This window comes from Ranitomeya variabilis, chromosome 5 (assembly GCF_051348905.1).
Source record: "Ranitomeya variabilis isolate aRanVar5 chromosome 5, aRanVar5.hap1, whole genome shotgun sequence".
In the NCBI taxonomy this organism is placed as follows: domain Eukaryota; kingdom Metazoa; phylum Chordata; class Amphibia; order Anura; family Dendrobatidae; genus Ranitomeya; species Ranitomeya variabilis.
The window spans coordinates 90908928-90934843 of NC_135236.1; the positions used below are offsets into that span (position 1 = coordinate 90908928).

The window sequence follows — 25916 nt, forward strand, 5'->3', positions numbered from 1 at the left end:
GGTTTTGGAGGTGTTTGTGGGGATTTTTGCCTGTTCATCCAAAAGAGCATTTGTGAGGTCAGACTTTGATGTTGGAGAAAGTATGGAGGAATGAAGTATTAAGATTTCTCTTCACTGGAACCAAGGGGCCAAGGCCAAGCCTTGAAAAACAACCCCATGATATCTCTCCTCCACCATGCTTTACAGCTGGCATGATGCATTTAGTTTGGTAACGTTCTCCTGGCGTTCACCAACCCCAGACTCGTCCACCAGATGCCAGATGGAGAAGTGTGGTGCGTCAGTGCACAAAAAACATTTCATTGCTCCTGAGTTCTGCGGCGGCTTTACACCACTCCATCCAATTTTGGGTTTTGTGCTAGGTGATATAAGGCTGGCTTGCATCTGGACACCCAGGGGAGATATGAATAGTGATGGGCGAACGTGCTCGGGTAAGGGGTTATCCAAGCATGGTCGAGTGTCTTCGGCGTGCTGGTCATAATTTCAGGTGATCACCAGTCAGCGTCTTGTAATGTTGAGTCCGTGCGTTGTTGTTCTCATGGACTCGGCACTTTGCTCTCAGTTACCACTCAGGTTGATTTTGGGGTCTTCACAACTCTTGTATTACAGTCATGGCCAAAAGTATTCACACCCCTGCAATTCTGTCAGAAAATTCTCAGTTTCTTCCTGAAAATGATTGCAAACACAAATTCTTTGGTATTATTATCTTCATTTAATTTGTCTTAAATGAAAAAACACAAAAGAGAATGAAGCAAAACATTGATCATTTCACACAAAACTCCAAAAATGGGCCAGACAAAAGTATTGGCACCCTCAGCCTAATACTTGGTTGCACAACCTTTAGCCAAAATACCTGCGACCAACCGCTTCCGGTAACCATCAATGAGTTTCTTACAATGCTCTGCTGGAATTTTAGACCATTCTTCTTTGGCAAACTGCTCCAGGTCCCTGATATTTGAAGGGTGCCTTCTCCAAACTGCTATTTTTAGATCTCTCCACAGGTGTTCTATGGGATTCAGGTCTGGACTCATTGTTGGCCACCTTAGAAGTCCCCAGTGCTTTCTCTCAAACCATTTTCTAGTGTTTTTTGAAGTGTGTTTGGGTCATTGTCCTGCTGGAAGACCCATGACCTCTGAGGGAGAAACAACTTTCTTTATCGCCTCTCATTGGGGGACACAGGAACCATGGGTGTATGCTGCTGCCACTAGGAGGCTGACACTATGCAAATAAAAAAGTTAGCTCCTCCTCTGCAGTGTACACCCCACCGACTGGCATTATACTCTTCAGTTTAGCTTAGTGTCAGTAGGAGGTGGACACGGGTCTTTCATTAGACCCTTATCTACCTCAATGTGCGTCGTTTCTTTTCAGATTTCCGGAGGGATACAGGGTGAACAGTCACACCTGTACTCCCACAATTCGGACTATGAGTACGGCGTGTACTGCCACCCCGTATCCTCATAGATCCTTCTGCAGGACCAAGAGCCTAGCACACCAGCGTGTTTAGAAGTCCGGTCCTGCATCCGTCCCCCACCCACTCGCCCACCAGAGCCTGTCGGTTGGAGGAGACGAGGACGTCCATCATGGCTCCGTGGACGTCTCATTTCCCCTCAGGTTAGTAACGGCGTGGGATGTTTAGGTGAGTATTTCCTCTCCAACCCCCCGGGATCTTCCTCGCAGTGTGGGGAAGTAGAAGTACCTTAATGCGGTGTTTCTTAGGGATCACACCTTAGCTGCACCCTTCATCGGGCTCTCCCTGCAGCCGCACGGCTCGGCGGCCACAATGTCCCCTCTTACAGCGTGACAGCCTGGCAGGGGACGTCTGGCTTTCCACTGCCGCGCCGCTCTACGGCCTCACCGCTCGGTTGAATACCTGGTCTCCGCCTCCCTGGATACCGCGTCTTGTGCGGCTCAGGCTTCCAGCAATGCTGTTGCCATCCGCCGGACCGTTTGGCTCAAGGCCTGGCAGGCGGACTTATCTCAAAGCCGGGGTTATCGTTCCCGTACCAGAAAAAGAACGTTTCACGGGTTTCTACTCGAACCTTTTTGTGGTACCGAAAAAGGACGGCAAGGTTCGTCCCATTCTGGACCTCAAATTGCTGAACAGGAGAGTTCATCTGAGACGCTTCAGGATGGAATCTCTTCGTTCAGTAATTGCTTCCATGGAGGCCCAGGAGTTTCTGTGCTCAATCGACATCCAGGACGCCTACCTACATGTCCCGATTTTTCCTGGACATCACCGTTTCCTGCGCTTTGCAGTGCTCCGGGAACATTTTCAGTTCGTTGCCCTGCCGTTCGGCCTAGCAACCGCGCCAAGGGTGTTCACAAAGATCATGGCAGCACTGATGGCCATCTTGAGGGTCAGAGGCCTGGTCCTTTTTCCTTACCTCGACGACATCCTCATCAAGGCTCCGTCCTTTGCTCAGGCCCACGAAAGCCTGTCTATTCTTATCGACACCTTAGTCCGTTTCGGGTGGCTGGTCAACCGGAAGAAGTCCTGCCTTATCCCTTCTCAGCGCATCATCTTTCTGGGCATGCTCTTCGACACTCGCCAGTCCAGAGTCTTTCTTCCCAAAGACAAGAAATCCACTCTTTGTCGGGACATACGCTTGCTCCAGGGTCGTCGGCCTCTCTCTCTCCGTTCGGCCATGAGGGCTCTGGGGAGGATGGTAGCAACATTGGAAGCGATTCCCTTCGCCCAATTTCACTCGCGGCCCCTCCAGCAAGCCATTCTGTCTCAATGGGACAGGTCTGTCTTCTCCCTGGATCGGCCAATCCGTCTCTCTTCTCGGGTCAAACAGTCTCTCAACTGGTGGCTGACGTCTCCTCTTGTCTCCCAGGGCAGGTCCTTCCTTCCAGTTCACTGGCAGGTGGTGACGACGGACGCCAGCCTGCTCGGCTGGGGTGCGGTGTTTCGCCACCTGACGGTCCAGGGCCGTTGGTCGTCGCAGGAGTCGTCTCTGCCAATCAATGTCCTCGAAATTCGGGCCATTTTTCTGTCCCTCCGCCACTGGGAAACTATTCTCAGGGGCCTGCCAGTCCGGGTCCAGACGGACAACGCCACGGCCGTGGCATATGTCAACCATCAGGGGGGGACCCGGAGCTCCCTAGCCCTTGCCGAGGTCTCCAGGATCCTCCTTTGGGCAGAGGCTACAGTTCCAGTGATATCGGCGGTGCATATCCCCGGCGTGGACAACTGGGCCGCCGACTTCCTCAGCCGCGAGGGCCTCGCGGCAGGGGAATGGTCCTTGCATCCGGAGGTCTTCCATCAGATTTGTCTTCGATGGGGGACTCCGGACGTGGACCTCACGGCGTCTCGAATGAACAGGAAGGTTCCGCAGTTCGTCTCCAGGTCTCGCGATCCTCTCGCAGTGGGCGTCGATGCTCTGGCCATCCCTTGGTCACAGTTCGGGCTGCCTTACCTGTTTCCACCCCTTCCACTTCTTCCCAAACTGTTGAAGAAGATCAAAGCGGAAGGAGTGCCGGTCATCCTGATCGCCCCGGATTGGCCCAGGAGAGCTTGGTTCGCAGAGCTCGTCAACCTCCTCGCGGACGCCCCCTGGCGCCTTCCAGACAGGCCCGATCTGCTGTCTCAGGGTCCGATCTGCCACCCGAATTCTCGGTCGCTCAGTTTAACGGCGTGGCTGTTGAGACCGCGGTTCTAAGAGCGTCCGGCCTTTCAGACCGGGTGATTCATACCATGATTCAGGCTCGGAAGCCTTCGTCTTCCAGGATCTACTACCGTACCTGGAAGGCTTACTTCCGTTGGTGCGAGTCCAACCGCGTTCCATCCATGACCTTTTCCCTGCCTTCTCTTTTGGCCTTCCTTCAGGCAGGACTGGATTCGGGCCTGGCTCTTAGCTCCCTGAAGGGCCAGGTTTCTGCGCTTTCCATCCTCTTTCAGAAGACTTTAGCTTCTCGGCCACAGGTTAAGACCTTCCTTCAAGGAGTGGCCCACACTGTCCCGCCGTACAGGGCCCCTGTGGATGCATGGGATTTGAACCTGGTACTGGACGTCCTGAGGTTTTCTCCCTTTGAGCCCCTTCGGGAGATTCCTCTATCAGTTTTATCTTGGAAGGTGTCCTTTCTTGTGGCCATCACGTCTATTCGCCGCGTTTCCGAGTTGGCGGCTCTGTCTTGCCGACCTCCGTTTTTGGTCATTCACCAGGATAAGGTGGTCTTCCGACCTCCACCTTCTTTTCTTCCTAAGGTGGTTTCAACCTTCCACCTCAACGAGGACATCATTTTACCTTCCTTTTGTCCAGCTCCGACTCATCCTCTGGAGCGCTCTCTGAACAAGCTGGACCTTGTCAGGGCTGTGAGGATCTACCTGGATAGAACCTCCACTTTTCGAAAGACTGATTCCTTTTTCGTCATTCCTGATGGCACGCGCAGAGGCCAACCGGCTTCTAAGGCGACTATTGCTCGCTGGATCAGAATGGCAATTTTGGAGGCTTACCGGGTCAAGAACAGAGTGCCCCCTCCTGGGATTAAGGCTCACTCTACCCGGGCAGTCGGCGCCTCCTGGGCGGTGCGCCACAGGGCTTCCGCCCTACAGCTTTGCAAAGCGGCAACTTGGTCTTCCATCCACACGTTCGCCAAATTTTACAAGGTCCATACCTACGCTTCGGCGGATGCCAGCCTAGGCAGAAGGATCTTGCAGGCGGCAGTGGTGAGTCCTCTGACCTGATGGAAGTCTTTTTTCCCGCCCTTGGGACTGCTTTGGGACGTCCCATGGTTCCTGTGTCCCCCAATGAGAGGCGATAAAGAAAACAGGATTTTTGGTTGCTTACCGTAAAATCTGTTTCTTGGAGCCTCCATTGGGGGACACAGCTCCCTCCCAATGTTTCTGTTATATGTTTTTATGACTGTTCTTAGGTTTACAATTCTCAAGTTTGTGGTTATGGTTTTTCAACCTTGTTACTTATCTCCTACTGCTTTCTCACTAACTGAAGAGTATAATGCCAGTCGGTGGGGTGTACACTGCAGAGGAGGAGCTAACTTTTTTATTTGCATAGTGTCAGCCTCCTAGTGGCAGCAGCATACACCCATGGTTCCTGTGTCCCCCAATGGAGGCTCCAAGAAACAGATTTTACGGTAAGCAACCAAAAATCCTGTTTTATCACACTGGGCCCTACATTATGCTGCAAAATTTGTTGGTAGTCTTCAGACTTCATAATGCCATGCACACGGTCAAGCAGTCCAGTGCCAGAGGCAGCAAAGCAACCCCAAAACATCAGGGAACCTCCGCCATGTTTGAATGTAGGGACCGTGTTCTTTTCTTTGAATGCCTCTTTGTTTCTCCTGTAAACTCAATGTTGATGCCTTTGCCCAAAAAGCTCTACTTTTGTCTCATCTGACCAGAGAACATTCTTCCAAAACGTTTTAGGCTTTTTCAGGTAAGTTTTGGCAAACTCCAGCCTGGATTTTTTATGTCTCGGGGTAAGATTGAGTTTACAGGAGAAAAAAAGAGGCATTCAAAGAAAAGAACACGGTCCCTACAGTCAAACATGGCGGAGGTTCCCTGATGTTTTGGGGTTGCTTTGCTGCCTCTGGCACTGGACTGCTTGACCGTGTGCATGGCATTATGAAGTCTGAAGACTACCAACAAATTTTGCAGCATAATGTAGGGCCCAGTGTGGGAAAGCAGGGTCTCCCTCAGAGGTCATGGGTCTTCCAGCAAGACAATGACCCAAAACACTCTCTCAAACCATTTTCTAGTGTTTTTTGAAGTAAGCACTGGAGACTTCTAAGGTGGCCAGCAATGAGTCCAGACCTGAATCCCATAGAACACCTGTGGAGAGATCTAAAAATAGCAATTTGGAGAAGGCACCCTTCAAATATTAGGGACCTGGAGCAGTTTGCCAAAGAAGAATGGTCTAAAATTCCAAGTATTAGGCTGAGGGTGTCAATAATTTTGTCTGGCCCATTTTTGGAGTTTTGTGTGAAATGATCAATGTTTTGCTTTTTGCTTCATTTTCTTTTGTGTTTTTTCATTTAAGACAAATTAAATGAAGATAATAATACCAAAGAATTTGTGTTTGCAATCATTTTCAGGAAGAAACTGAGAATTTTCTGACAGAATTGCAGGGGTGTGAATACTTTTGGCCATGACTGTATGTGCTGATAGGAGATAGATGATGGAGTGATGGCGTTAAGCTCCTTTAATTTCAGAGCTGCAGCCTCTCGCCCCCCATCATTCGCTCCTCCCTACATCATGTCGTAGGCGAGCTGCAGATGGGTTTATTCTCATTTCTTTCCTCTTCATTAATGTAAATTGCTCTATCTCCCTCAATCCTTTTGTCTTGGAGCCTTTTGAACACTTTGATATGTTGGTGATTTGCGCGTACAGCTGAAGTGATCCTTTATCAGATGACAGCGGCTCAGAACAATAAAGAGGGGGCTGCAGCAATATCGCAAAGAATGGCGCGGTTCTCCAGCAAATAGGTGACCTTGTACCAATGATACAACCTATGCCGCTTATTAAAACAGAGGATCGTGTCTGGGCTTTTGTGACATACTAGTAAACCCATAGTAATGATCTAAAGATCTTTATGAAGCCACATCCGTGGATGTGTCCCTTCTGCTTTCGTTCATCACCTTAGGTCGGGGAGTAGTTTTTGTTATGCCTGTTCCGTTTGTCTACTATTTTACCATGGCACAGCATAAACCTTCATCAATCACACAACTGATGTCCCAAAGCCCCCCAAACCGTCCTCATATCTTCATTCAACTCTTAATAAACTTTCACAACAACCGACCTCCTGTAGCCAGGAATAACTTAACCCTTTTAATGAATCCTTGGTACTTTTTCACCCCGTGTTATCCAGGAGAACTTCTGCACTAAAGTCTTATTAGGAGATCTTGATGTCTCTGGATCCGGTCCTAGCGAGGCCTCACACATGAATGTGTCATAGTCCTATGGGCCGTACTGGCGGAAAGGAAGGCTGCAATCTCGTGGCGTCTGTAGGAAGCTATAGGAGACTTTATTGGATCTTCCTTGTTTTTCCTTACACCGGTGTTAATATCTCTCCCTCATAGTAGGAGAGTGACAGGCTGTTATTGTGTATGCGGCTCGCTGAATAATCACTGTTTACATCTGTGATCACAACTATGAAACAATGGAAGCCTGTGCCGCACGCGCCATTTAACCCTCCACTTTCTGTCTTCCAGCTGCCGTGTCTTGTACAGCCATCATGTCTTCGCACATCATTTCAGCGCTTCTGCTCCATAAATACAGAGCTGTGAGTAGTCCCGTAGGAGTTGTGAGTTGTGGGTCCCATGGGAATTTTGGACAGGACTCGTGCCAGCAGTTAGAAGACTTATAATTATTAACTGGATTTATGTAATTGTTCTATAAAAAAAAAAAAGCAATTATAGAACACAACTGTTGTACAAAGCTGTAAGTGTCAGCTTTTTTGGGGGGGTTTATCGACTTTAGCAAAATGGTTCACGCTGCCTTGGTACAGCAACTGATCTGATCCTCCGTGGCAGTGAGACCAGGGCAGTCTTCACGTCTGCTGTCTGCCTCCTCGGCCTGGCCTCCTGGGTGCCTGCCTCCTCGGTCCCTGCCTCCTCGGCCTGGGTGCCTGCCTCCTCGGCCTGGCCTTCTGGGTGCCTGCCTCCTCGGCCTGGCCTTCTGGGTGCCTGCCTCCTCGGCCTGGCCTCCTGGGTGCCTGCCTCCTCGGCCTGGCCTCCTTGGGTGCCTGCCTCCTCAGCCTGGCCTCCTTGGGTGCCTGCCTCCTCTGCCTGGCCTTCTGGGTGCCTGCCTCCTCGGCCTGGCCTCCTGGGTGCCTGCCTCCTCGGCCTGGCCTCCTGGGTGCCTGCCTCCTCGGCTTGACATCTCGGGCTCCTCTGACCTTTACCAGGCACTGTTATGTCATGACATCTCGTGAGGCCTAGTACAAGAAGCGCCAAGGATGCCAGGCTAAGGATGCAGACAGCAGAAGTCAGCAATGGTTCAGCTCCCAAGGAGGACCAGAGTAGATGCCGGACAAGGGCACAAATCTTTTTGCTCTGTTTTTTTTTGTTTTGTTTCTGAAGTACCCTGAGAAAAGTTTTTAAAGTGATGGACAATTCCGTAAAGCCTTCAAACTAGCAGTAACAGGCAGGGCTGTGGAGTCGGAGCCCATTTTGGTGGAGTCGGTGTCATGGAAATTGAGGAGGCGGAGGTTTGGCTTACAGACTACACAGATCTGGTAACAGAATGTAATCAGATGTCAGCCTTGGAGGATGAATGTAAAGAATAAAAGACACATATTAAAGTGGTCGTCCACTACTCATACAATCCTTCTCCATCACTAGGTTACGTCCAAGTAAAATAATAACACCTGTGCTCACCTCCGGTGACAGCATTGTTCCAGTGGTTTCGTCACAAACTCTCCTGACGCTCACATGACAATATTACATCACGTGATCCCTGCGGCCAATCCGCGACCACCTCACAGCCCCCTCCTTCAGACAAATCAGACATCCACAGGAAGTGAGAGAGCACATGCAGCCCACTTCCTCCAGATGTCTTATTTGTCTGTTCGCATCTCGGCTTCAGGAAAATGGCCGCCGCGATCTCCATCTGCGCACGCGCAGCATGCCGCAGCCATTTTCCTGAAGCCCCGAGAAGCAGAGCACTCCATCTGCGCACGCGTGGCCTCAGGAAGATGGCCGCCCCCACTGATAAACCTCTGAATAACACAGATCACGCACTTTTTTTGCCATTGCGCAGTGCATTCGCCTGTTGCACATGCGCAAAACACTACGCCAACGCCGGGAAGATAAGCAAGAGGTGGGGGAGAAACAACCATTTCACCACTCCCTTTTGACCAGACCAGCGTGATTGACAGGCGAAAACGGCGACTTTTGTAAGGTATTTCAACAGCATAGGTGGGGAATCAGGGGACAAAAAATACACTATTGTAAAGCACAGCTCAGGCCCTATTTAACGGTATTTTTATCTCATACTGAAAAAACGGGGTGACAGGTTCCCTTTAAAACTCTATTTCTCCAGAACTAGACAGCAGCTATGAGGCATACAGATAAGACTATTTTTACCATTCTATTACCTGTATGCCCGTAGTAATAGCTTGAAAGTGCCAGTGGGTAACACATTTCCTTTTAGGCTATGTGCACACAGTGCGTTTTTGAATCATTTTTGCTGCATTTTTTCCTTGCGGAAATGGGCCAAAAACGCTATGGAATCCTTATTCAAGCTAATTCAATGACAATGCTGAAGTGTTGTGCACATCATCAGTAAACTTGCTTAAGTATTTGCAGTGAGTCTTTTTCTGAAGCATGTCCATTCTTTTTGCATTTCTGCAGCATTTCTGCACCCATTGACTTCAATTGAGTCAGTCAAATCCGCAGCAAAATACAGGTATAAAAATGTTTGCAGATTTGCTGTGGATTTGCTGAGTTTTTTTGCATTTTACTGGCTTTCTATGGTGTTTCCCACGCTGTCATCTGTGTGACAGCGTGGGAAACATCGGCGCGGTAGTTCTTATCGGCGGTAACTCTACCTCTCATAAGACCATCGGTTAGAGCGCTGCGGGATTATGCTGTCAGATGTCAGCGTGACATCGCAGCTGTGACTGTCACCCGCGGTAACGTTACGGCCGGTACTGTCGTTCAGAGCGTTGCAGGATTATGCTGTCAGATGTCAGTGTGATCTTGCAGCTGTAACGCTACCGCAGACTGTCGGTCAGAGTGCTGCGGGGTCATGCTGTCAGATGTCAACGTGACCCTGCAAGCGTGGGCTGATGAGACTACTGCTCTCATCGGGCTATGTCTGCTGTCACTGATAACAGTGATAGCAGGTGCTATTGATGGGAGACGTAGTCTCATCTGCCGGCACCAGTGCTCACAGTAAAAAAAAAAAAAAAAAAAAGTAAAATTACATACATATTCAAATAAAAGTAACAAAAAATTATACTCACCTAACACCAAACCCCAGGTGCCCTTGTCTCCTAGAAATAATGTAAAATAATAAACCAACATATACTCACCTGTCCGCCGAAGTCCACGTAATCCAGAGTGTCCCACGGCAATCTCACGTGTAGAACAGTCACATCGGGAGATGTGACTGCTCTACCTGGCTGCCGGCGATACACTGACAGGAGGTAATTGCTCCCGCAGTGTATCACTGAGGTGCCGTGAAAGAGTTCACCGGAGTTCGTCAGCTCCGATGCTCTTACTTACGGCACTGCTGCATGAGAACTTTCCCACACAGCAGTGGTGCCATAAGGGAGATCACCGGAGCTGATGAACTCCGGTGAACTCTCTCACGGCAGCTCAGTGATACACTGGGGGAGCAATTACCTCCTGTCAGTGTGTCACTGTCTGTCTTTGAGCGCAGTCACATCACGGAAGTGACTGCTCTCAAAGTGATCAGGATCGTCTTGGGACATTATGGATTATTATCTTCTCGGTGGACAGGTGAGGAATATTGTGGTTTATTATTTCTCCTACACCTCATTGGGGGACACAGGACCATGGTGTTATGCTGCTTGCCACTAGGAGGACACTAAGTAAACACAAAGAGTTAACTCCTCCTCTGCAGTATACACCCCTTGACTGGCCAGTAACGACTCAGTTCTTGCTTAGTGTCTGTAGGAGGCACTTGGGTATGTTTTCAGACCCCACCGTTTTTTTGTTTTATTTTTATTTTCTGTAAATTTTTATTTTTTAATTAACGGAGTGAAGGGGGCGACGGATTCCTCTCTAGGGTCCACTCTCTCCTGAACCATCAACAGGCGAGCACGGCGAGTATACCTCCCCGTACCTCTCCTGCGACGACTGGGGCACGCCTAAGCTACACCAGGGCGACGGTTCCTATACGGTTCCGATCTCCCCCCTGCAAGAGGGCGAGCACATAGAGTATATCTCTTATGTGCATCTCCCGGGCTCATTCAAATTAAGCCCTCACCTCGGCGTCACGTAGACCCCACAGTAGCCGTAAGTCCCCTGCAGCAGGCACAGCCGTAAGTCCCCTGCGGCAGGCACATCTGAAGACGCAAACACTCTCCATCCCCCGGCATAGGGAGGATCGATTGAGCTGCAGGCACCCTCCTTGGTGAGTACTACCCTTCCTCACACTGCCTGCGTGGGAAGGGGCGGTCCGGGTTCCTGGGGAGAGATACCGTTGGATAGATGCCAGTGGCGGTCATCTGGCGCGGCGTCGCGGCCGCCGGCGCGTTCCGCCGGCCGGCTCCATAAATTTAGTCCTCGGCTTCCACTGCCGGACTAGGCCGCAACTTAAAATTCCCGCCCACCGTTGCAGCCCCGCCCACTACTCAGGCGCTTCTCTGAACGAGAAGTGCCCTGCAAATCTCGGGCGCCATCTTGGGACTCTACTTCTGCAGGGAAAATTCAGCCGAAAATGCTGCCTTCCCTCTCTGCCTCCTTGGGGACACCAGCACAGGACCGTGGGTAAGCTGCTCCACTCCATAGGGAAAAGCTTAACCCCCTTCTCTACTCCCATAGCCCTGCTATCACAGTTTAATTGGAGTATAGACATACACTATGTCTCAATCTAAGGCAAAAAGGGGCAATAAAAAGCACACTGTGTTTTTTACTTCATGTGCCACTTGCAATTCTGCGTTGCCACGTGCCCACAATACCCCTTTGTGCCAGAACTGTGACCTGGCCTGTGCGCAGCTGCCTTCTTCCGCCACCTCCAATGTCTCCACCGACCCCGCCGAGCCTAACCCTCCTGAGTGGGCCGCGTCCTTGTCATGTTCAATGAAGTCCTTGGTCAAGGCATTGGACTCTTTCCGAGGGTCCTCCTTAAGCCAGAACTCACCACAGGGGGTGTACCGTACTACCGTACGTAAAGATATTTGCTAATCACCCTGAGTTTCAGGACATTATCCGAAAATAGAGGGAACACCTGGAGAAGCGTTTTACGGCTCAAAAAGCCACGGAAGCTAAATATCCTTTCTCCAAGGATCTGGTGAAGGAGTTGCTTCTCTCTCCTGTGGATCCTGCCGTATCGCGACTCGCATCCAAAACAGTCTTATCCCTGTCCGATGGTTCAACAGTCAAGAATCCTTCTGACCATCAAATTGACTACCTGGCTCGCTCAGTCTTTGAGGCCTCAGGAGCAGCTCTCCTTCCATCTTTTGCCGCTACCTGGGTGGCTAAGGCAATGGTGGCCTGGGCAGAGGTGTTAACCTCTACCGTCCATGATAGTAATCTTCCCCCAGAGGTGGCCAGACTAGCTAACCAGTTAGCTCAGGCCGGAGTAGTTAACGCTTCCATAGATGCGGCTAATTGCGCAGCGCAACTAGACCAAATCATTTCTGATGCTACCGGAGGGAAAAGTAAATTTCTTCCCCAGCAAAAACCTGCCCGGCCTTTTCGGAATCAACAGCAGTTTTGATTCCGGTTCTTTCCTAACAACTCCAGTTGGTCCTCCTCTTCCCCTGGTTCGTGACGGCGTGAAAACAGAAATTGCCAGGTCTCATACAGACCAAACCGTTCCTGGAAACCCAGGCCGAGACCTTCTGCCCCTAAGCCATCCGCATCCCTTAAACCTTCTACACAATGACTCGTCGACGTGTCCGGCGGACACCGACAAAGTAGGCGGACGCCTTCTTTCGCTCCGTTAAAATTGGCTCTCGGTCATTGACGACGAGTGGGTCAGAGAGCTCATGTCTTCTGGATACAAAATCGAGTTTTCTTCCATCCCCGCTCCGCGCTTCTTCCAGTCCTCCCAAATCAAGGGTGTCACATCTTCAGGCCATACAGGCGCTTCAAAGGGACGGTGTCATCGCTCCGGTCCCTCGAGACCAAAGGTTCAAGGGGTTTTACTCCAACCTTTTCGTTGTCCCAAAGAAGGACGGGACTCTATGGCCCATACTGGACCTCAAACTGCTGAACAAGTTTGTACGGGTCCGACACTTCAGGATGGACTCGCTCCGTTCCGTTGTCGCGTCCCTGGAAAAAGGAGAGTTCCTTGCATCCATAGACATCAAGGATGCTTATCTACATATTCCAATTTTTCCCTCTCATCATCAGTTCCTGCGCTTCGCAGTCCAAGAAGAACACTTCCAGTTTGTGGCCTTGCCCTTCGGACTCGCCACCGCCCCCAGAGTCTTCATGAAGGTCATGGCGGCCGTCATGGCCATTCTTCACCCTCGGGGAGTGGTAGTTCTGCCCTATCTGGATGACCTATTAATCAAGGGTCCGTCCCATTCTGCCTGCGAGGAGTCTGTAAGTATCACTGTGGTTTCTCTTTCTCGCCTGGGTTGGAAAATCAACTTCGAGAAATCATCTCCAGTGCCGACTCAGCAAATCTGCTTCCTGGGCATGATTTTGGACTCTTCCTGCGGGTTAGTCATTCTCCCTCCAGAGAAGGTCTGGTCCTTACAACAGGGAGCGCGCAAGCTCTCCCGCCCAGTCCCTCACTCCATTCGCTTCGCAATGCGCATCCTTGGGATAATTGTTGCGGCGATGGAAGCCGTTCCGTTTGCGCAGTTCCATCTCCGTCCCCTGCAACAGGCACTCCTGTTAGCCTAGGACAGGAGCCCGTTTTCCCTCGACCGTCGTTTCCGCCTGCCCCCCACAGGTCAGGCAGACCCTCAGGTGGTGGATGCTGCAGTCCTCCCTGAACCAAGGGAAGTCCTTTCTCCCAGTGCGCTGGTTAGTGGTGACCACCGATGCCAGCCTTTTGGGCTGGGGCGCAGTTTTCAATCACCACACGGCACAAGGTCGTTGGTCCACAAGAGAGTCGCGTCTTCCAATCAATATCTTGGAGATTCGAGCGATCACTCTTGCCTTATGCAACTTTCAACACCTTCTCGCAGGCCATCCCATCAGAATCCAATCTGACAACGCCACAGCCGTGGCGTATATCAACCGGCAAGGGGGAACCCGCAGCAGGGCAGCCATGCTCGAAGTCTCCCACATCCTGAACTGGGCCGAGACCAATCACTCGCTCATCTCGGCGATCCACATACCGGGTGTGGAGAACTGTGAAGCGGACTTCATCAGTCGCCAAGGTCTTGCCTCGGGCGAGTGGTCCCTCCATCCGGAAGTCTTCCAGCAGATTTGTCTTCGCTGGGGGACGCCGGATGTGGATCTCATGGCCTCGAGGCTCAACAACCAGGTTCCCCAGTTCATTGCTCGATCCCGCGATCCTTGCGCCATCGGGGCAGATGCTCTGGTCCTGTCGTGGCATCTGTGCCAGCTGTCATACATATTTCTGCCTCTTCCTCTGCTCCCGAGAGTCATCAAGAAGATCAGGGCAGAGGGGAGACCGGTGATTCTTGTCGCGCCGGACTGGCCACGTCGAGCATGGTACGCGGAATTCGTCCAAATGGTCGCCGACGTCCCCTGGCGGCTTCCAGATCGCACGGATCTTCTCTCACAGGGCCCGATTTGCCACCAGTACTCCAGGGCCCTGTCTTTGACAGCGCGGCCGTTGAATCCTGGATTTTAGCCCAAGCCGGATTCTCTCCAGGGGTTTCTTCTACCATGATTCGCGCTAGGAAACCCGTATCCATGCGCATTTATCATCGCACCTGGCAAATTTTCTTTTCGTGGTGCAATGCCCATGGACGTTCTCCTCTGTTTTTTCCATTCTGTCCATTCTGGAGTTTCTCCAATCAGGCTTAGTCAGGCCTTGCCCTAAGCTCGCTCAAGGGACATGTGTCCGTATTGTCTGTTCTATTCCAACGAAAGATCGCTTCCAGACTGCCGGTTAAGACGTTCATCGAAGGAGTCTCCCGGGTGGTCCCTCCCTATAGAATGCCTTTGGCTGCATGGGATCTTAACTTGGTTCTCAGAGTTCTTCAGGATGCCCCTTTCGAACCATTGCAGGACATTTCTCTCACCCTCTTTTCTTGGAAGGTGGTCTTTCTTGTGGCGATTACGTCAATCAGGAGAGTTTGAGTTGGCGGCTCTCTCTTGCCGACCCCCTTTCCTGATTTTTCACCCAGACAAGGTAGTATTGAGAATCTCTCCCTCTTTCCTACCTAAAGTCGTCTCCTCCTTTCATCTAAATGAGGACATTGTGTTGCTGTCATTCTGTCCGGCACCAATCGATCGTATCGAGATAGCTCTCCATACTCTCGATGTGGTTAGAGCTCTTCGGCGGTACATATCTCGCACGGCTCCCTTCCTTAAGTCGGATGTCCTGTTCGTGCTTCCGGAGGGACATAGGAAAGGTCTACCCGCCTCAAAGGCCACTCTAGCCAAGTGGATTGGCTCCACTATTCAGGAATCCTATCACGTCAGGAACACCCCTGTCCCAGCAGGGATTAAGGCGCATTCGACTCGGTCGGTCAGTGCTTCTTGGGCCATTCGGCACCAGGCTTCCACACAACAGCTTTGTAAAGCTGCAACTTAGTGCTTCGTGAAGGTATGCAGACTGGACCATCACGTTTATACCCAGGCTTTGGCAGACGCTGCCCTTGGCAGGCGCATTCTGCAGACAGCGGTACCTCAGTAAGCCAGTGGTACATGGGGTTTTAGCAGTGCAATTGCTCCCCACCCAGGGACTGCTTTGGGACGTACCATGGTCCTGTGTCCCCCAATGAGGTGTAGGAGAAAAGGAGATTTTTGTGTACTCACCGTAAAATCTTTTTCTCCAAGCCAATCATTGGGGGACACAGCACCCACCCTGTTAGCCTATGGCTGATTGTTGTTGTGGTTTGTTCCTCAGTTTTTTTACATAGTTTACTTGTCTTGGTCTTCTTATACTCCTACTGCTTTACTACCGAACTGAGTTGTTACTGGCCAGTCAAGGGGTGTATACAGCAGAGGAGGAGTTAACTCTTTGTGTTTACTTAGTGTCCTCCTAGTGGCAAGCAGCATAGCATCATGGTCCTGTGTCCCCCAATGATTGGCTCTGAGAAAAAGATTTTACGGTGAGTAACCAAAAATCTCCTTTTTATTTTTGTTGCAGGAGACGTTGGCGTCAGTGGATTAGGCATTTGGGGAGTATGGTTTAATTAAGATTATTAAAGGAGTCTGTCATTATTTCAAATAAAGGACTGTATTCTGGGTCTGTGTTTTTATACAATATCACTCTGGGGTTACTAATGATAGGTGTCTTATAGATGCTTCTCCATTACTAATCTGTGGGCTTGATGTCACCTGACAATACAAAGGTAACATCAACCCCACTTGCCACCGCTACAGGGCAAATGGGAAGTGCGAGGATAAGTACCAGATTTGGCGCATCTTATAGATGCGCCTTTTCTGGTGCGGCTGAGAGCTGATGTTTTTTGTCTGGGATGGGCCAATATCCATGACCCCTTCCTAGTCTATTAATATCAGACCGCAGCTGTCTGCCCAGCCTTTGCTGGTTAGATTTTATTTAGGAACCCTATGTCAATTTTTTTCAGGAGTCCCCCTGTAAGCTAGCCAGTAAAGTCTTAAGCAAACTGCTGAGACCTGATATTAATAGCCTGGGAACCTTTATGGCTATTGGCTCCTTCCCAGAATATTAACAGCCATCAGCCTTCCCTCCGCTGGTTACTAAAATGATGCAGGAGCCCACGCAATTTCTTTTCTCATTTTTTTACTTTAAAATTAACAGTTGCTGCCTGGTTACAGCCTATGTACGTTCATTCTGTTAACCCTTTCGCGACATGCGCCGTACATGTACTGCGCATGTCGGGTCCCCTGCTTTGATGTGCGCTCCGGCGGTGAGCGCACATCAAAGTCGCGACATGTCAGCTGTTTTGTACAGCTGACATGTGCGCGCAATAGCGGCGGGTGAAATCGCTATTCACCCGCCGCTATTAACCTGTTAAATGCCGCTGTCAAATGCAGACAGCGGCATTTAACTACCGCATCCGGCCGGGCGGCCGGAAATGACGTCATTGCCGACCCCCGTCACATGATCAGGGGTCGGCGATGCATCAGGAAGGTAACCATAGAGGTCCTTGAGACCTCTATGGTTACTGATGCCGGCCTGCTGTGAGCGCCCCCCTGTGGTCGGCGCTCACAGCACACCTGCATTTCTGCTGCATAGCAGCGATCTGATGATCGCTGTTATGTAGCAGAGCCGATCGGGCTGTGCCTGCTTCTAGCCTCCCATGGAGGCTATTGAAGCATGGCAAAAGTGAAAAAAAAAAGTTTTTAAAAATGTGAAAAAAATATTAAAAATATAAAAGTTTAAATCACCCCCCTTTCGCCCCATCCTAAATAAAACAATAAAAAAACAAACAAACCTACACATATTTGGTATCGCCGCGTTCAGAATCGCCCGATCTATCAATTAAAAAAAAGCATTAACCTGATTGCTAAACAGCGTAGCGAGAAAAAAATCTGAAACGCCAGAATTACGTTTTTTTGGTCGCCGCGACATTGCGTTAAAATGCAATAACGGGCGATCAAAAGAACGTATCTGCGCCGAAATGGTATCATTAAAAACGCCAGCTCGGCACGCAAAAAATAAGCCCTCACCCGACCCCAGATCACGAAAATTGGAGACGCTACGGGTATCGGAAAATGGCACTTTTTTTTTTTTTTTTTTTTTTAAGCAATGTTTGGAATTTTTTTTCACCACTTGGATAAAAAATAACCTAGACATATTAGGTGTCTATGAACTCGTAATGACCTAGAGAATCATAATGGCAGGTTAGTTTTAGCATTTAGTGAACCTAGCAAAAAAGCCAAACAAAAAACAAGTGTGGGATTGCACTTTTTTTGCAATTTCACCGCACTTGGAATTTTTTCCCCGTTTTCTAGTACATGACATGGTAAAACCAATGATGTCGTTTAAAAGTACAACTTGTCCCGCAAAAAATAAGCCCTCACATGGCCATATTGACGGAAAAATAAAAAAGTTATGGCTCTGGGAAGGAGGGGAGCGAAAAACGAAAACACAAAAACGAAAAAGGGCCGCGACTTGAAGGGGTTAACGCTCCTAGTTAGGCTGGTGACTGTGTGTGTTTGTGTTTACTTATTGCTTTAGTAATGAGGGTGTCTGGCTGACACATTTTGATTACTAAGCCTAGAGATAGGTGTCAATGACACCAAGCCCTAATCCCATTATCCTGATGCTACTGCATCAGCATGAAAAAGGTGGTGGTGAACCAAAAAATTACATCCCAAAACTTTTTTTAAAAATATTTAGCTAAAAAAAATCATTCATTGCCGTACAAAAACGCACCAAAAGTGTGTTTTTCCCACAGTGTTTTTTCTTGCCAAGAGATGCAGAAACCTTGCAGAAATGTCTGCAAGCAAATACTCAATGTGCGCACATAGTCTAAGGGAAAAAAGCCCAAATCTACAGCGCCTTTTGTGAAAAAGTGATTGCCCCACATCCTTAAAACATAAATTTAACTGTGGTTTATCACATCTTTGGGAAGCTGAGTTCAAATTCCCTATTCACACCCAGGCCTGTTTACTGCCACACCTGTTCTCAATCAGGAAATCACTTAAATAGGACCTTCCTGACAAAGTGAAGTAGACTGAAAGATCCTCAAAAGCTATACATCATTCCACGATCCAAAAAAAAATCTGGAACAAGTGAGAAACAAAGTCATTGAGATCTATCAGTCTAAAAAAGGTTATAAAGCCATTAAAAAACTTTGAGGCTCCAGCGAACAACAGTGAGAGCCATTATCCACAAATAGCGAAAACATGTAACAGTGGCGAACCTTCCCAGGAGTGGCTCGCCAACCAAAATTACCCGAAGAGCGCAGCAACGACTCATCCAATAGGTCACAAAAGACCCCACAACAACATCCAAAGAGCTGCAGGCCTCACTTGGCTCAGTTAAGGTCAAGGTTCATGACTCCACCATAAGAGACTGGGCAAAAATGGTCTGCATGGCAGAGTTGCAAGAAAAAAAACACTGCTGAGCAACAAGAACATAAAGGCTCATCTCATTTTTGCCAGAAAACATCTTGATCATCCCCAAGACTTCTGGGAGAATTCTCTTTTGACTGCCGGGACAAAAGCTGGTCTTTTTGGAAGATGTATGTCCCATTACATCTAGCGTAGAAGTAACACAGCATTTCAAAAATGGAACATCTTACCAACAGATAAATATGGTGGTGGTAGTGTGATGGTCTGGGACTGTTTTGCTGCTTCAGGATCTAGAAGACTTGTTGTGGTAAATGGAACAATGAATTCTGCTGCGTATTAATAAATCCTGAAGGATTTATAGATAATGTCCTTCCATCTGTTCTTGACCTCAAACTGAAGTCCACTTGGCTTATGCAGCAGGACAATGATCCAAAACACATCTGAATGACTAGGCCACTCCAAAGTCTTAATTTTGCTTTTCTTAAGCCAAAGTCCTGACCTTAATCCATTTGAGATATTGTGGCATGACCTTAAAGAGGCAGCTCATGCTCAGAAACCGTCCAATGTGGCTGAATTACAACAATTCTGCAAAGATGAGTGGCCCAAAATTCCTCCAGAGCGTTTTAAAGACTCGTTGCCAGTTATTACAAATTCTTGATTGCAGTTGTTGCCGCTAAGGATGGCCCAACCGGTTATTAGGTTCAGATTAGGCTCTGTATACTGTAGGGGTTGTACTCGGGTGTGACGGGAGGAAAACAGGAGGCATGTTCCTTTAAAAGTTCATGTGAGTTTATTGCTTCATAAACCCAGAAGCAAAAACAACGTAAACAGCCTTTAGATCAGGCAAAACAAAGTACAAATGTCCATAGCAGGGCTGTGCTGCGCCAAGCCTGTGGGCACACAGGCTGGAGTAATGTTCAGTACTCAGGCTCGGTCTGGAGCCGCACACAGAAGGCCATCTCCCTTCCAACACACAGACCCCGTGCCAAACAACAGCCTCCATTATATAGGCTGTAACCACACCCAGAAGTGAGGTATATGGGTAGCCAGACCCGCCCATCTCTCCTAGCTACCCGCAACCCGGACCCGCCCATCTCTCCTAGCTACCCGGACCCGCCCATCTCTCCTAGCTACCCGCTACCCAGACCCACCCATGTCTCCTATCTACCTGCAACCCAGATGCCACAAATGAACCTCTTAGTGCTTTCATGCTCTTCGTTACATCACAGAGACAAGCCATCTGTGACACATGCCTCCCATCGACTGCGACCATTGACACTCTACAATACTTACTATATGTTTATACAGTCGTCGACAGGATATGTATAACAACTTCTCATTTGATTGAACTCCTCATATATGAGTTGATTATGTGCATTTTAACCACTCTTTAATTCCAGGGTGTCTTCCTGACAAGACTTCTATCTGAACTCCCCGCGATAACAGAAGATATCCTTCTTCATGGGTTTGATGTTGGATTTTCTGGTCAGAGATGGGATATTCTCCGTCACAGCCTTTCCATCCTCCGTCGCTCTGTTTCCTTGTATTCCACTCCTTCAGATGATGTATATGTGCTTTGCAGAGAGTCACCGGGTAGTATAAGAGAGCTAACCCTACAGAGCTCTTCCCTACTGCCAGTCTTCTTGCATGAAGCTATAGGAGGTACATATATATGTCTGACATTTCATTCCCAATAAAACATGCCTGGAGCATCAGTTCTGGAACTTTGCATTGTGCCTTACCTCTGATATTCCTCCTGGAAGTGTATGACTGACTTCCAATGCTGGTATCCAGTGTGAAGGGACTTGCACCATTGATTAGGGCAGTGGTGTCCAGTTGTTAAAAATGCAGTGTGTGAATGTAGCCTAGCTATTCAGTCATGCCTTCTGCATTATGGAGACGCTCTATGCAGCAACATAACGTACCCCATAACCTAAATAGAAGAAATACTACATACTGTAGATAAGATATTGATGATCCATCCCTAGGATAGATCATCAGATCAGTGGGGGTCCGACTGCCAGCAACCCCTTTAAGAATCCAGCTGAACGTTCTGTGTGCTGATCCTTTTTGCACCTGACACCACCTATTTCTACTGATTGTTTTCCTATGTCTTGCAGCTTGTGCCATCCACGCGCTTCTGACTCAGCTTCCCAGCCTGTGTTTGGTGGAGATTCTATTTACCCAGGATGAGATGATTGAAATGATGCTGTGCCTCTGCTCCTTGCTGCCCAAAAATATTTTACTACAGCCGGTACTACACATACTGTAGTATAGTATGCAACACGCAAATGCACAATTCTGCATAAGAGCTGTACACGCCAAACGATTCTTAACTTCCTGCTATCCATTCATTAGACCAATAAGAAAACATTACTTAGAGCTGCATGTAGCCTTTATATTCAGGGCTGCCGCTACATCTGTGTATTCTTCACATTCCTCTCCCGTACCATATACATTGCACTGATTACATTGCATTTTTTTTTTTTATATTTTTTTGTTTAGTAATACATTTTATATTATACATTAATTTTATCATTGTTGTCGTTGTTTATCAGCCATGTCAGAACGTGAATCTTCTGTGCCAAGATATCCTGGACAAGCTGGTTCACTGCGGTCTTCTCTCTATGTATGAGGTGGGTTTATGAGAAGGGAGGCTGATTTACAAATCCTGTGACCAGGTGAAGTGCGCTCAGAGCGCCGCCTTCTCCACGGAGGAGGGGACACGACGACACAGCTGTTGACACTCATAGACATAGCCCACACTATATATAATCCAATGGGTGAGTGGTTAAGCTCCCGGCTTACAGAATAGAAAGCTTGAGTTCAAGCCCAGTGAAAGTAAGCCTCCTGACAAAATTGCAGAGGAGGCAAAACGCGCGTCGAGGTGTGGTTACAGACCATATAGCCCTTCCATCATGGCCACAGGTAATTGATTGTAAGATCTACTGACATGATTTTATTTTGACTGCATGTGCTAGCTTAGTGTGATCACTGTCATCATAGATATCTGTGCACATAGAGCTGTCACTGTGAGCCAGTCTATCCACCTATGAACACTTGCATCCGCAATAACATTAGACATTTATTGTTGATATAGACTATATATTTTCTATTATGACTTTATGCTAATATTCAGAATCATGGGGCTATCTGAGTATTTTTTCAGGATATTATGGTCTGATTTTCTAGTATTTCTGTCACTGTTTGTTTGTTCCATGTGTGACAGGGAATATAGTGCCCCTGTCGTTTCTTTCACTGTATTTTAACCTTTATCAGTATATTTAATAAAATTGGTACATTTTATCATTATTGATCGTATTGCTTTTTCTATATCGCTATGGGTATATGTTTTACAGTTCCTGTCTGACTTTTACACCTTTCAAACTTCAAGGAAATTTGTCAGCAATATCAACCCTCCTAAGCCATCTCTATGGGTATGTAGGTCATATGAAGCTGAATTAAATGATGCCTTGATATCTGCGATTTGATGTCTTATTCCAGAGAAATCTACATTTTTCTTATATGCAAATGAGCTGTTCCAGGCTATGGGCCAGACACTATTCTGCCTCCAGAGTTTATTTTGGGCCAGACACTAATCTGCCTCCAGAGTTTATTTTTAATAAAAGGAGGCTTTACCAGTGTGATATGTGATGACTGCTCTCCTGATCTTTGATTATACCTGACACATCTGCAGGTTTCTCTCAGCTTCCATCTCACAGGCAGACAGGGTTACAATATTCTAGCAATACAGCAGAGCTGTGAGAGCTGCAGCTGCTAACCTGATTGTAAGGAGACAAAGTTCTGCTCTACTGTTCTGTGTTAGTTACACGTCTCACGCTGGGAACTCATAAGGAAAACATTGATTTCTCCTTCGCCTCATTGGGGGACACGTGGGTGTATGCTGCTGCCACCAGGAGGCTGACACTAAGTAATACAAAGAAAGTTAGCTCCTCCCCTGCAGTATACGCCCTCCTGCTGGCTCTCAGCTAACCAGTTCTTGCTTAGTGTCCGTAGGAGGCACATGGACTGGTCTGCTATTCAGACCCAAAGAACTCTTTTTACTTTTACAACGGACGAAGAGGGCGACGGATTCTTTCATGTTCCGCTCTCCCCCGAACCAACAACAGGCGAGCACAGGAGTTTCACCTCTCCGTTTCCTCTCCTGCGACGTGGGAAGCCACTGCCTGAGCTGATTTTAGGGGCGACGGGCCCCTTCAAGGGCACCGATCTCCCCCCTCCCTTATCAGACAAGCACTGGAGTGGCACCTCCAGTATCCTCTTCTGCAGCCAGGCCCATTGCCGGACATTCAGCCCTGCCCACCGGGTTTTACCCTCGGCTGTTCAGAGGCACTTTCCAGCGTGGCGTCCGAGCAGCCCCCACTGCACCACCACTATTAAGAGCGGATGGTTCCTCTCCTCCTCCCTGCTAAAGGGATCATGGATTGAGGACTTTTCATATCCCTGCACCGTCCAAACAGCAGCAACAGCACAGGATCTTTTTTCTACCTTCTGACCTGCTGAACAAAGCTGCATACTGGGGTAAGTGCCGGGACTCGAGCGGTTGGAGGGCTCTGCGCATCCGGCGGCTTTTTCCCTCGTTCGGCGCCGGCTGGCTTCAAAATTTAGCCCCCGGCTTCGGTTTTGTGTAGGCCACAACCCGGAACTCTGCCCATGCTAGGCCGCACTTCAGGCTCCGCCCCCCTATTCAGGCGCCTTTCATTCAGGACGAGAGGTCTACTCTCGGCGGCCATCTTCATCCTCCTGCCATTTCCGGACACGAGCTCATCCGGAAGTGGCTGCTGCACGCACCGGCGGTACTCAGCGCTGAGGACAGCGCTATTCCAGATGGGGGACTCAGAATCTCGGTAAGGAGAATCCTCCCTCCGCACCCCCCCCCCCGCACGCACCCCGGCAGCATAAAGGGACTAGCGCTCCCTGTTTTTAATACTTAAGACCTGCAATCCCTGGTTGTCCAGCAGACTCTGGTCTTAAAGGCACAGGCCTTAAGGGTACATGACCGCATTCCCTGGTCTTAAAGACACATGCCCCTTATAGGTACATGTCCAGCTTTCCCTGGCTTTAACACATGACCAGCATTCCCTGGTCTTAAAGGTTCCCTAGTTTTAAAAAGGGGCACATTACCAGCATTCTCTGCTCTTCAAGTCATGACCAGCCAGGAGCCGGTCACCTTCCACAGAGTACTTAGTTCAAATGAGCTCAGGAGCCGCCGCCGATCCCGGCTCTTCCCAGAGTACCTAGTTCCCCTCAAGGGGCTTCACCTCTGGCGTAATCCTTGAAAAATGCCCCGGTCTTAAAGGCACATGACCAGCATGCCCTGGTCTTAAAGGCATATGACCAGCACGCCCTGGTCTTAAACGCACATGGCCAGTATTCCTGGTCTTAAAGGCGCATGACCAGTATTCCTGGTCTTAAAGGCACGTGACCAGTATTCCCTGGTCTTAAAGGCGCATGACCAGTATTCCTTGGTCTTAAGGGCGCATGACCAGTATTACCTGGTCTTAAAGGCACATGACCAGTATGCCCTGGTCGTAAAAGCACATGACCAGTATGCCCTGGTCTTAAACGCACATGACCAGTATGCCCTGGTCTTAAAGGCACATGACCAGTATGCCCCGGTCTTAAAGGCACATGACCAGTATGCCCTGGTCTTAAAGGCACATGACCAGTATGTCCTGGTCTTAAAGGCACATGACCAGTAGGCCCTGGTTCTTAAAGGCACATGACCAGTATGCCCTCCTAAAGGCACAAGACCAGTATTCCCTAGTCTTAAAGGCGCATGACCAGTATTTACTGGTCTTAAGGGCACATCATCAATCCAAAGCTGGTCATCCTAACTGAGCTCTGGAGCCTTCCGCCGCTCATCCCCTAACCACAACCCATGGTTTCTCTGACCAAGAGATTGAATCCATCTGTGAACCCTCTGTGGCTCGGAGTGCTCGCAGGACCGATATATATGGTCCCTCTCCTACATGGGAGCCGTCGGCTAGCAGGGGCCGCAAGTGTTCTAGAAAAACGTACAGGCGTCTAGAAAACGGAAGTTTTCATTTCCTGATCTCTCCCCTATGAATTGTTGAGAGCAACGCTGAATATGGATCGCATATTGCCTTGGATTGCCAGTGCTTCAGCAAAAGAGGGACTCTCCTATTTATACCATCAACAAATTGACGAGCGATTCACTGGATAGAAGCCTCTAAGTAGGTTGCCATACCTGGTCTGTTTTTTTATGGGCGACGGATCCTTTAAAGGGCACCGATTTCCCCCCCCCCCCCACATCTTCAGCAGGCGAACACATGCAGCGTCGCCTCCATGTATCCTCTTCTGCATCCAGGCCTAACGCCAGACAACCTGCCCTGTCCACCCGGGGACCTCAACTCTGAGGATGTACAGAGGCACATATTTTTGGCGTCCGAGCACCCCCCTTTGTATCACCACTATTTAGCGGATGATGCAAGAAAGCGGACGATTCCTCTCCACGTCCCTGTTAAGAGGATGGTGGATCGAGGGTTCCTAATTTTCTACTCTGCACAACGATGGCAAGAGACCTGCTGGAAGCAGCCCCGCATTCTGCCACTTGGCAGACTAACCGGGTAGAATTTCTTGTGGTATACCTACCAGTATCCCTGCCCGATGTATCATCAATTAAAATACCACAGACGGTCGGATAGCAAATCTGGTTCGTTCCGTCTTGTGGTTTCGGGTTCAGCGCTCTACCCTTCTTTAGCCGCCACATGGTTGCTTGTCCAATAGTCTCCTAGTCAGAGACCTTAACTACTTCGATTCAAATCAAATCTTCTGAGCGGGAGAATAACAAGGGATCGTATCTCTTCTACAGACCCATCCAGCAGTGGAAGCGTTGTCCAGGACAGTCTAGATCTAAGGAATCTTGGTTTCAAAAAGGAGGGAATGAAAAGTAAGATCATTCCTGGACCTCAAACTTCTAACAACCTTTCACAAGGTCCTCCTTTTCCAGATGGAGTTCCTCCGCTCAGCCATTACTTCAACAGAAAAAAGTGGAGTTTTCTGGCATCCATCGACATTCGGGGTTCTTACCCTCACATGCCTATTTTTTCCCCTCTACAATAATCTCTTCGCCTTTCCATTCGCGAACAGCATTTTCAAGTCACGACCTTGCCCTCCGG

At 49.0% G+C, this 25916-nt stretch overlaps 1 protein-coding gene across 6 annotated transcripts in view; it reads left to right on the forward strand.

Annotated features, from left to right (window-relative positions):
- Positions 1-25916, forward strand: part of GPAT2 (glycerol-3-phosphate acyltransferase 2, mitochondrial) — a 129770-nt gene that overhangs the window by 72299 nt on the left and 31555 nt on the right. For all 6 annotated transcript variants that reach the window (XM_077262933.1, XM_077262938.1, XM_077262935.1 and 3 more), the window contains 4 exons: positions 7168-7238; positions 20154-20415; positions 20874-21007; positions 21312-21389. In XM_077262933.1, the coding sequence (XP_077119048.1) occupies positions 7168-7238; positions 20154-20415; positions 20874-21007; positions 21312-21389 (545 nt within the window). The remainder of the gene's footprint in view (positions 1-7167; positions 7239-20153; positions 20416-20873; positions 21008-21311; positions 21390-25916) is intronic.